This window comes from Haliotis rufescens, unplaced genomic scaffold, assembly GCF_023055435.1.
Source record: "Haliotis rufescens isolate VD_foot unplaced genomic scaffold, xgHalRufe1.0.p SCAF_63, whole genome shotgun sequence".
NCBI classification, from domain to species: domain Eukaryota; kingdom Metazoa; phylum Mollusca; class Gastropoda; order Lepetellida; family Haliotidae; genus Haliotis; species Haliotis rufescens.
Genome location: NW_025964354.1, coordinates 241714 through 254513, shown reverse-complemented (window position 1 = coordinate 254513; position 12800 = coordinate 241714). Strand labels below are relative to the sequence as shown.

At 41.7% G+C, this 12800-nt stretch overlaps 1 protein-coding gene across 1 annotated transcript; it reads right to left on the bottom strand.

Annotated features, from left to right (window-relative positions):
- Nucleotides 1–814: 814 nt before the first annotated feature.
- LOC125375961 lies at nt 815–11253 on the bottom strand. The gene is made up of 6 exons (XM_048387038.1): nt 11099–11253; nt 7798–8172; nt 3307–3447; nt 2753–2780; nt 2441–2466; nt 815–1562 (listed from the first exon to the last, which is right to left on the bottom strand). The coding sequence occupies exons 1-6, from the start codon at nt 11178–11180 to the stop codon at nt 1447–1449; spliced, it is 768 nt and encodes a 255-aa protein (XP_048242995.1). The 5' UTR covers nt 11181–11253; the 3' UTR covers nt 815–1446.
- Nucleotides 11254–12800: the final 1547 nt, after the last annotated feature.

The following is a 12800-nucleotide window of genomic DNA, read 5'->3' as shown; positions in this document are numbered from 1 at the left end:
AATGTATCCTTTTAGTAGAAATGTTGGATTTCAAGGCGTTTTAACAATTGTGCTTGATACTTTTCATAAATATACTCTATGAGCACAACTCATTCACGTTAAACCAAATTTATAGCTAAAACATACTTTGACATATTCATTTTACAAGCAATGTGTTACGCCATTATATTACATTTTAAATAATACTAAATATAGGAAAGTCGTTGTGTTTGTTCCAATAATTCTATCGCACCATTCTGAAGTACCAAAATCGCAATTGTCTGGTTAGTATAGGTGGGCTATGTAGCCATGTACTGTGCACATTTCCTTAGAGTCCAGACTGATGGATGAAAATCCCAGCTTCGCCCAACGTTTTCCCACCGATAATCTTTTATCAATCAATTTCAATCCCTCCACCCGTTGGTGATGTGAGTTGAAATTGAGTTTACCTTATTCAAAATGTCCATTTCCTAAATGTCCTATACAGGGAAACAGGCAAACAAGTATTCAGATGGCTCAATATAGACCTGTCGTGATATATAAACACTCTTAAATTACATTAATCATGATTTTCATGCATTTTCCAAAGGTTTCTGTGTACAGGCCTTTGTTGGAGGATACGGAGGAAGGGATGGTCGTGCAGAGTTGCGTCCCTTGTGATTCTGTGTTCTGGGGTTCAAATTCCGGTTCGCCCCGATTATGCTTCAAGGGTGGTCAGCACTACGCCCCGCTCGTGGATTTCACTAAAGAGGTAAACGGTAAATCCAACAGTAACCTCCCAAAACTGGAATATTGTCAAAGGGCCATCATACGAAATAAATGAGCACTGACTCGGTTGTTTGCCGTATATACAAGTTTTTTTTATACAGTTGAAAGTAGTTATGTACAGGAGCGTCATTGTCTTAGGTCAACTTACACATGGGTCCAGTGTAATAAAACACCTAGCCTTACCCTTGGCTAAGTGGGAGAACAAATCCCTACCACCCAAAATCCCCACCCCTTGTTGAAGGTTTACATAGCCAAAGCAATAATCCACAGATTAACTAATGAGTAATAAAAAAAATTACAATGAAGTATAAACTAGGTGCACAGCCCCACGTGGTAGGCTTACAAAGCCAAAGCAATTCTACACAGATTAACTAATGATTAATAACAAAAAAATTTACAATGAAGTATAAACTAGCTGCACAGCCCGATGTGGAAGGCGTACATAGTCAAAGCAATACTACACAGATTAACTTATGATTAACAACAAAATTTACAATGAAGTATAAACTAGGTGCACAGCCCGACGTGGAAGGCTTACATAGCCAAAGCAATAATCCACAGATTAACTATGGTTAATGACAACAACATTTACAATGAAGCATAAACTAGGTGCACAGCCCGATGTGGAAGGCTTACAGTGAACGTATGATACAATATCATGGGGTTAGCAAAGCAGGCTCAGCATGGTCACCACATGTTTCAAAAGATTGGAACATGGTCACATGAAGCATCCGAACGAACTGACAGAGCAGGTGGGTGAGCATTGACACTGTTTTTTTCGTCATGGGAGCTGTAGATCGGGTTGTCCTCCATCACTGTGATTAGAAGAAGAGAAGAATTAATTCATTTTCGACGTGATGTGTTTTGGGTCGAGAATTGGCACATCATCGTTACTGTTTTATAGCGCACACTGTGAAACGTATTCTGTCTCTAACACATGTGTGTACATTCAAATACGTGCTAACAAATTATAAAACAAAAGATAAACCGGGTCCTATTGTATCACCCATCTAGATGTGTGTGTGTTGGGATTTACGCCGCCCTGAAGACTTTACGACACTTATATGTGCACACGCTGCAGAATACTCCAGACATTAGTTGGAGAACAAACCTCTTTATCCCTAATGTTATCAATAAAATTTGAAATGATCCTCCATCGACAACCTTTCCATTATTTTTGATGTACTAAATATTTATAAATATCAGTCCAAAATGTTAAGTAATTCGAAAGGAAAACGTGGTAGATCAAAGCTAAAATAGTATCCTATTACACACAAATGATATGCTTATTGTTTTATCTTTAAACAAATGTCCAACTTAGGTTAATTAGGGTCTGATATAAAATATTAACGTTCAAGCAGTACATATCAAGGACATATCATGCTTTGTAACTGCGTGTAGAACTAGATAGTTTAATTCCTGCCTCCTCTCTGTGAATTCATCCCACGTTCTATGTCTATCTGACGTCTGTCTGTATCGTGTCTGGACAAGACAATACAGTGATTGACATTATGAGCAGCAATCCACCCTGTTTGGGTACGTTGACACGCCATCACATAAGTGGACGTTTGACCACCCGATCCATAAAGTCGCCTCTTCTAGCCCCAAATCCCCTCGGGGCTAGTAACGCCTTATTGACAAGTAAACCGTCACACGAGATGCTAAAGGTTGCACACCCAGACATGTCACTTACCCACAGACTCATATGATCCTTGGTCTCTGTGGAACAAACACAACAGTACAGTGTACAACATACTTAACTATTCCCCTTGGAACCGATGCTAAAATAACAAACAAACTAAGCATATAATCTTCAGGTTTAATTAGATGAACATTCTTTCTTTCATATACTTGAATAAAAGATTTCATATTTTGTTTACGTTTTAGAATAGAGCTTGTACGACAAAGTAAATAATATTTTTTTTAAATTATAATTGTCAAGAGATATTATTTTTAACTGCACGTATTTTGATGGTACAAACATGTAAATAAAGTTACTACTTACTGTTCACTCTGTTTTGATTTCGGTCCAGCTGAAGTATAATTTGTAAACATACTTTATTCACGGCGAGAAATGAAAATAAAATAATCATCAACCCTGAGAATGATCTCATCCGTATTTTTAACAATTTCATGTATACAAAAAAATCATTTAAATTCCTGTGCGTACACCATTATGGGCAAATACATAACTTGTTTAAGAGTTTTAATGGCTCTTAGCAATAGTGCAGCAATACCATGATGGACAAAAGAAACCGGACTCACACATTGTACAAACGTGGGAATCAAACCAGGGCGTTGGCGTGACGTGTGTTCTATTTAAGCACAAGGCTACCCCATCGGCCACGTTATGCAAGAGTGACTTGCTGAGCATGTTTTAGGGCACCGAAGCTTAATTGCATCCACTCTAGGTGTGATACATTGTCATTACGGCATAACATTATTGGGGGACAACATTGATACCAAATGCACAGAAGCAATACGACTTCACTATGGTTGCAAAATACAACGCCATTTTGGGGTGTTGTTACTACATTAGACCCTTCAAAAAAACCATACCATTTGCAGTGTTCCTTGCTCGCCTTGACCTGAGAAGGCCAACCACGGTAGCAACAACGGCAAGTAGAACCAAGGCGCCACTCGCTGCTGCACCTATAAGCTGAGGTGTGGAGTCTGTAATCTCTTCTCCATTGCCAACACCTGAAGATTACATGAGAGATATTCTAGTTGGGTACCTCTTACTTAACTTTTTTGTGAACATCCCCATTCATGAAATCAGAATATTTGAACGACAAATATATATATTTGTTTTAACAATTTTACCCTTTTTCACTGGACGAGAGGTCGGTCACATGACAGCAATACTGACGTTCATAAGAAAATGAACGACGCAATTTGACGCTCATACGTTTTTCACGAAACTGTATTCTTGAAAGGACGTAAACACTTACGGACTACTTCGACATTCCTTGGGATACCCCGAGGAGTTCTCACAAACGGATACATAAAGATGCGTTCTGTCTGATCATTTAAACCATTTAATCTTGAACACAGCGTATTCGCCCACGACTATCCTCGCTATGACCTATCTTTGTGAACAAACGAAGCGAGTGACATCCAAGCTATTGTATCGACTCGACCTGTGTCTAGCCTGACAGTGACAGTCTGCAGCAATCTCTGAATTTACCTTATTAGTTTTAATTTGACACATCTCTACAATCACCCTTCAATGAGCTGCCAACACACACACACACACACACACACACACACATACACACACACACGCACGCACGCATGCACGCACACACAGAGCGGGTTAAAACGATACTTTACTGACTGATTGACTGACTGACTCGCAATCACTTACGCAATCTCTAACACATGGCCCCTTAGTTCGAAGGGAATGGGTAATATACCCGAAGAGTTTAGCACAAAAGACACGCTTGCAAAGACATGCCAATCTAATATGTGGCGCAGAAACCCCTCTTATAGTATGGAGATCCATGTCAAGGGTATACATGAACCTCAATTACCTTATTCTTTAAATGGAAAAATTTCAAACAATGGTCTTGTGAAGTGTTATGAAATTAAAGGATATGCTCATCGCATCCACACACCATTCACACAGAAGAATGTATACACGTATGTACCAGGTCAGGAACGTGAGAAATACATCGATGTTCTCAAACAGACAATAATACAACATCTGTTGTGAATAATACTTGCGCTGAGTACTTCAATTAAAATGAGTACAATTGTCAATATTGTAAAGGTTTAAGTTAAGAGTAATAGCCTTATCCTTGCATCTATAAATGAAATATTTGACAAAAAATATAATGAATTCAAAGACTTTGTCAGTGTAAACAGTATTTTTACATCCGTACAATATAAACTATTGGTCATGTATAATAAGCTCCTATGTATACATGAGAACATTTAGCTTGTTTTTAACCATCCATCAGGGATTTCCAAAATATGTTTTCTTTTTCATATTCACATAACAAATGTATACTAGATTCGGTTTTTAACATGCAAAAACTACATAGATCATTTGATCGCAATTTTTGAGTGAGTGAGTGAGTGAGTGAGTGAGTAGGTGGGTGGGTGGGTGGGTGGGTGGGTGGGTGGTGAGTGAGTGAGTGAGTGAGTGAGTGAGTGAGTGAGTGAGTGAGTGATCGCATGTTTTACTTTACAAAGAATTCTGAATTTACAAAGTTTGTTGTATGGATTCTATGACTAATTCTGTATTGGGTGAGTGAGTGAGTATGGTTTTATGCCGTTTTTAGCAATATCACGGCTGGGGACACCGGCTTCACACATTGCACCCATGTAGGGAATAGAAGATCGGCGGCGGGACGCGCCAAAGCCTTTAACCACAAGCTTTCCCAACGCCCCTTGTTCTGTATTGAATCCATCTCAGCCTTGTATATCTCGTTGTTGAAAAAAGGCTTCACATATATCTGTTACCAGTCTGGTGTTTTATCTAAATGTATGCTCCCATTTGTGTTGCGAATCTGCCAACGTTAATATTTGGATTATAAAATGAAGGGGCAGTAATACATTTGCCAAAGTTTAAATGGTGTACTTTGGAATCCTGATGTTTTTAAGGTTTTGGGTGTAAAGTTATCTACTAATATGGAAGAAATTGCTCATCGAGGTCTTAACCTTTCTGGAAAGTTATTTGAAACTGAACAAATAACTCATAGATTGATGAAGAGAACTATTACGCCCCTTCGCAGTATTGCTATAATGGCTTTTATTACCCACGTGATGCAGATGCAGGTGGTGAAATACGTCATGTCACGCATGTTCCGTACAAGGTTGAGCTCGTTTTATTCGTTTTGATTGGATAACCGTGACGTCTATCATAACGGAACTACTTGTTTCATTCACAAAAACCACCAAAAAAAACCCCAAAAAACAACAACACGAGACGTCGTTCACTTTTACAACTGCAAGGCAGAACTTTAGGAATCGCATGAATGCGAGAGACATTTATGCATAGAGAGACACTTTAGTAAACCAAACAAGATAATCACACGCTTCAAATTCACTTTGCATTCTATATTAGTTATGCATGCTGCTAATACAGACATTACACAATCGAGCTATATCCATTTGCAATGTACGATTACCGATAGATCCAGGGTCCCACTGAGCGTGACGCACCCGACCAGTCTCGCGACTTTCAATTTGATTTTACGTAAAAGGGGTGAATTGAAGTCAGTTTAAACAATCCGGACAGTTATCTAGACTCACGTTGGAAGCTCCGACGTGCGCCGTTAGTGTCCCCTTCGAAACGTATTATGTGGGACTGCTTCCGAGGGTGAATGAAAGTACACGACTGCACGACCAGATAACTAAAAGTCAACAGTTCCGATACAAGTCTTTCGAAAACTCCGCGGAAATGTGTCTGACTTCTGATTTCGTGACCCCCAAACACCCAAAAGGTTAACAATAACGCTGTGAGTAGATCACGGTTGTCTTTTCTTCTTCCGAAGGTGATCTTGCCCTGTCACTGACATGCAAGAAGATTTGCGTTTGTCGATTTTCACGTCTTCAGTACAAGGTCGTAAAGTTAAGTCTTTGGCGTGCACTCTGATTTCCTCTTCAGAAATGGTACGGACAGGATACAAATTCAGCTGATAGATCAAGGAAACCGAACGATTTTGATTGCACAGCCGGGACCTCGTCGGAGCGAGTGACCGAGTGTTGCGCCGAGATTCATTGACTTTTAACGTTTCCTTATACTTGTCCTGCGTACTAACAACATTGCTCAGAATTACTATAAGTTGACTAAATTCTTTACAAAGTGCTGTCATGTTTGCACACACAACAGGAACATGTTGTTAATGTGTATGCATAGAAATGTCAAAAATGCCCATATGTGGGCATATATTAATATGATTTGCAAACCGGTTTCAGTTTAGTTTGTTAACGAACGAAAGTTGTTTCATGTATTTTCAAATGAATACAGAATTAATGTGGGTAAGTAATAAACTACTACACTCATTCTCGTTAGATACCATTTTTTACGTGAACTTTCTATGGTATATGACCTCGCAAAAGTGGTATTCTCTACATACAGTTGAATTATCTTTTTGTGACTTTACCAACCTCACAAAAGATTTTCTGAATAGTAACATAACATATTGTTTAAATTCTTGTGGAATAAAAAAACAGATAAAATAAATCGAAGTACAATATGCAAATCAGTTTAAGAGGGAGGTCTTGGCATAACTGATAGTGCTACTTTTGTTCAGTCCCTGAAATTGATATGGATAAGAAAATTGGCTGATGTGAATCTGGAGAATGTATGAAAACAAATCTTTTCGTTTCACGAAAATTATAATATTTTTTCTCAAAATGAGATGTGATTGTCAGAAAAAACCTGGAAAGAGTAAAACTAACTTTTGGAAAGACTGTTTAATATATACATGTACATGTATTAAACAATTAAGCTGGACTTCTCAAACTAATAACATTTCAGAAGAGTACGTGTGTGTGCAAGGGGGTGGGGGATTGACATGCTGGCTTCAATGTTGATCACGATGCCCACATCAAGGTTTGGGCTAATACTGGCCGGCCTATAGAGCAGTGACCATGTCTTTGAGTGAGTGAGTGAGTGAGTATGGTTTTACGCCGCTTTTAGCAATATTCCAGCAATTTCACGGCGGGGGACACCAGAAAAGGGCTCAACACATTGTACCCATGGCGGGAATCGAACCCGGGTCTTCGGCATGACGAGCGAACACTTTATATAAATTAACCACTAGGCTACCCGACCGCCCCACCATGTCTTTGAAAATTATCAAACTGAAAGAAAACCTTCTTACATCCGAAACATTTTGGTCATGTCGCGCACATGACATTTAAGCCAATCTTAATTAGTGACATAGTTAACTCATTCCACGATTTACCCAATGTGGATAACATTCATTGAGGACCAATGGTATTAACGGTGCGTGGTTTATACTCTCAAAAATGAATACGTGTGTAATTCTTACGTGCCTGTAAGGATGTTAAGAGAGAAAGTAATAGTAAACTTACTTATGTTTTGAACGTGAAGAGCAACGAACTGGCTTTGATGTCTTTTCTTCCCAATTAGGACGACACAGAACCAGTCAGCCTCATAACGGATATCGACGTGTCTTATCCTCAGCGTGAATTGTCCATTTTTGCAGTCCGTCTGTTGTACATACAGGCCTGGCAATGTTTGCATCCTCAGTTGACACTTGTTGTTGAAAAACTCCACATCAGCTGTTTTATTTCTTTCGTAGTTTCTGTACCATTCAACGTTGACAACATCTAAAGCTTCTGTGCGACACACGAAGGTAATATTCAGACCTGTTGCGACCGTTTCGTTTGTACCGTCGCTGGGTTTAGCAAATATTATTATTTCTTTGTTGGCATCGAATGTGATTTCTGAAAGACACAAAAATGGAATCCGCATTCAGGAAGGTGCATGTACAATCTACCTTTGTTCACAGCCTTTATAACATCACACACTCACGGTAGCATGAAAAAACGAGTACCAACAGGGCACAGGGCGCCAGGAAAATGAAACTCTAACCCTGAACCTAATAACATCACACACTCACGGTAGCATGAATAACGAGGACCAACAAGGCACATGGCGCCAGGTAAACGTAACCCTAACATTGACCCTAATAACATAACACACTCACGGTAGCATGAATAACGAGGACCAACAGGGCACATGGCGCCAGGTAAACGTGACCCTAACATTGACCCTAATAACATCACACACTCACAGTAGCATGAATAACGAGTACCAACAGGGCACATGGCGCCAGGTAAACGTAACCCTAACATTGACCCTAATAACATCACACACTCACGGTAGCATGGATAACGAGGACCAACAAGGCACATGGCGCCAGGTAAACGTAACCCTAACCCTAATAACATCACACACTCACGGTAGCATGGATAACGAGGACCAACAAGGCACATGGCGCCAGGTAAACGTAACCCTAACATTGACCCTAATAACATCACACACTCACGGTAGCATTGATAACGAGGGCCAACAAGGCACATGGCGCCAGGTAAACGTGACCCTAACCCTAACCTAATAACATCACACACTCACGGTAGCATGAATAACGAGGACCAACAAGGCACATGGCGCCAGGAAAACGTAACCCTAACCCTAATAACATCACACACTCACGGTAGCATGGATAACGAGGACCAACAAGGCACATGGCGCCAGGTAAACGTGACCCTAACCCTAATAACATAACACACTCACGGTAGCATGGATAACGAGGACCAACAAGGCACATGGCGCCAGGTAAACGTGACCCTAACCCTAATAACATCACACACTCACGGTAGCATGGATAACGAGGACCAACAAGGCACATGGCGCCAGGTAAACGTAACCCTAACATTGACCCTAATAACATAACACACTCACGGTAGCATGGATAACGAGGACCAACAAGGCACATGGCGCCAGGTAAACGTGACCCTAACCCTAATAACATCACACACTCACGGTAGCATGGATAACGAGGACCAACAAGGCACATGGCGCCAGGTAAACGTAACCCTAACATTGACCCTAATAACATCACACACTCACGGTAGCATGGATAACGAGGACCAACAAGGCACATGGCACCAGGTAAACGTGACCCTAACATTGACCCTAATAACATCACACACTCACGGTAGCATGGATAACGAGGACCAACAAGGCACATGGCGCCAGGTAAACGTAACCCTAACATTGACCCTAATAACATCACACACTCACGGTAGCATGGATAACGAGGACCAACAAGGCACATGGCACCAGGTAAACGTAACCCTAACCCTAATAACATCACACACTCACGGTAGCATGGATAACGAGGACCAACAAGGCACATGGCGCCAGGTAAACGTAACCCTAACATTGACCCTAATAAAATCACACACTCACGGTAGCATGAATAACGAGGACCAACAAGGCACATGGCGCCAGGTAAACGTAACCCTAACCCTAATAACATCACACACTCACGGTAGCATGAATAACGAGGACCAACAAGGCACATGGCGCCAGGTAAACGTAACCCTAACCCTAATAACATCACACACTCACGGTAGCATGGATAACGAGGACCAACAAGGCACATGGCACCAGGTAAACGTAACCCTAACCCTAATAACATCACACACTCACGGTAGCATGGATAACGAGGACCAACAAGGCACATGGCGCCAGGTAAACGTAACCCTAACATTGACCCTAATAAAATCACACACTCACGGTAGCATGAATAACGAGGACCAACAAGGCACATGGCGCCAGGTAAACGTAACCCTAACCCTAATAACATCACACACTCACGGTAGCATGAATAACGAGGACCAACAAGGCACATGGCGCCAGGTAAACGTAACCCTAACCCTAATAACATCACACACTCACGGTAGCATGGATAACGAGGACCAACAAGGCACATGGCACCAGGTAAACGTAACCCTAACCCTAATAACATCACACACTCACGGTAGCATGAATAACGAGGACCAACAAGGCACATGGCGCCAGGTAAACGTAACCCTAACCCTAATAACATCACACACTCACGGTAGCATGAATAACGAGGACCAACAAGGCACATGGCGCCAGGTAAACGTAACCCTAACCCTAATAAAATCACACACTCACGGTAGCATGGATAACGAGGACCAACAAGGCACATGGCGCCAGGTAAACGTAACCCTAACCCTAATAACATCACACACTCACGGTAGCATGGATAACGAGGACCAACAAGGCACATGGCACCAGGTAAACGTGACCCTAACCCTAATAACATCACAAACACTCACGGTAGCATGAATAACGAGGACCAACAAGGCACAGGGCGTTACAGAATGTATGACCAGAGGCTGAGTAGGTGGTTCATCTGAGTTATATGCCTTCATCCATTAGACTTGATAAATACCAATGCACACATGAGTGTACACACAATGGAACAAAAGGTAACAATAAACAAATAATGATTGCGTGGATCGTTCTGTATTGTTTTCAAACAGTTTGCCTTGTCCAGATTGGATTACTTAGACTGCAGACCAGTGATACTGAAGACTTGGCTCGCTCTCTGTATATTCTTACCATCGCTGATTCTCTGTGTGTGTGTCTGTCAGACACTGTGATCAGGCATGGTGACTTGGTTGATTGCGGATTGTCGCTCATAACATTAACCACTGGTTTATCTGTAGATATACTACTTGATAAATCTCAATCACGTTGAGCAGTATCGCTATATATTCTGACGATAGCCAGAATGAACACAATTGTACACATATGTGGTATTATACATACCTTGTTGTTCTCCATGCACCACATGTGTGTAAAAATGCATAACTAGTCCGTACCAGAATACTACATGTGTTTCATATCCCATGGTGCAGTGATAGTGTCAGACAAGTACCGAGACATTTGACCCTAAGACTATACTTAGCGAAGTGCATCCTCATCATCGAGTGAGGCCCCATCACCCGCATCCTTCCGCCAGCGGAACAAGCACTATGCAGTCACTTGTGACTTTATGGAATGACTTACTTCCTTGTGGTGAAACTGTAATCTATTGATTCTGTTCAGGTCCATTCACTATGAAGATGTTCAGCTAATTAATTGTTAAGTGTTTTTCATTTAACGTCGCACTCAGCAATAGTCCAGCAATATGCAAAAGGTCTGTAAATATGTGTACATTCATGTTATATCAGTTGTTGTCACTCTACGTACAATTAAGTAGAACATACTCTAACAAGCATCGCAAACATACACACTCACCAAAGACCACAAGACCTTTTCTCTACACCAAATTACAATCGTTGAAGCTCAGATATCAATGGGGGAACATCCTGAACTGTGAGATTCTAACGAAGATCTGGTGGTGCTGGGATGTTAGGTCACACTGACATGGCACTTTGACATGAACAAGGAACCTGAGATGACACGATAGCCTGCTGAGGACATTGTTCCTGTGAGTCATACAACTCCTTGGCAGTAGTTGAATTTTGCGATGGCATCAGTATGTATAATGATTAAACCCAAGTATGTTTAGTATGACATAGTCATCGCACATTACAATCCTCAATCTGGTGTAATGAACACATCATAATACGCTTGATACGCAGCATAGACATTTAAATTGTGTTCCTTATAGAAGACTTTTATTCATCAGAGAGCTAAAAATGACCATTAATATAGTGGCGCATTATTATCGGGGCGCATATAAGAAACAATGACGTACATGACAATGCACCCAGTAAACAATACAAATGAGGGAAAGATGTCACGTCTCACACAACAATACAATGTCAAGTGCCGTCAGTTCCCCTACACAAGTTGATCAAGCAGCTCTGACAGTCGCCAACCGTGTATGGCCGCTTCTATTATTTGGGAGTACTGCAAGAAGATGACACTGCCTGTAGTTGTCAACCCTCTGCAGGGTGGTGGGGTAGCCTAGTGGTTAAAGCGTTCGCTCGTCAAGACCAGGGTTCGATTCCGAGACATAGGTACAATGTCTGGTGTCCCTCGCCGTCAGGTCGAAGACCAGGGTTCGATTCCCGACATGGGTACAATGTCTGGTGTCCCTCGCCGTCAGGTCGAAGACCAGGGTTCGATTCCGAGACATGGGTACAATGTCTGGTGTCTCTCGCCGTCAGGTCGAAGACCAGGGTTCGATTCCCGACATGGGTACAATGTCTGGTGTCTCTCGCCGTCAGGTCGAAGACCAGGGTTCGATTCCCGACATGGGTACAATGTCTGGTGTCCCTCGCCGTCAGGTCGAAGACCAGGGTTCGATTCCGAGACATAGGTACAATGTCTGGTGTCTCTCGCCGTCAGGTCGAAGACCAGGGTTCGATTCCCGACATGGGTACAATGTCTGGTGTCTCTCGCCGTCAGGTCGAAGACCAGGGTTCGATTCCCGACATGGGTACAATGCCTGGTGTCCCTCGCCGTCAGGTCGAAGACCAGGGTTCGATTCCCGACATGGGTACAATGTCTGGTGTCCCTC

What these genes read in the sequence shown, in the direction of transcription:
- LOC125375961 (XM_048387038.1), bottom strand. Translation starts at nt 11,180, where the DNA reads ATGGGATATGAAACACATGTAGTATTCTGGTACGGACTAGTTATGCAT. An exon ending in GGTGCATGGAGAACAACAAG is followed by an intron (nt 8,173 to 11,098) that starts GTATGTATAATA and finishes TGTGTCTTTCAG; the next exon opens with AAATCACATTCGATGCCAAC. An exon ending in TCTTCACGTTCAAAACATAA is followed by an intron (nt 3,448 to 7,797) that starts GTAAGTTTACTA and finishes TGTAATCTTCAG; the next exon opens with GTGTTGGCAATGGAGAAGAG.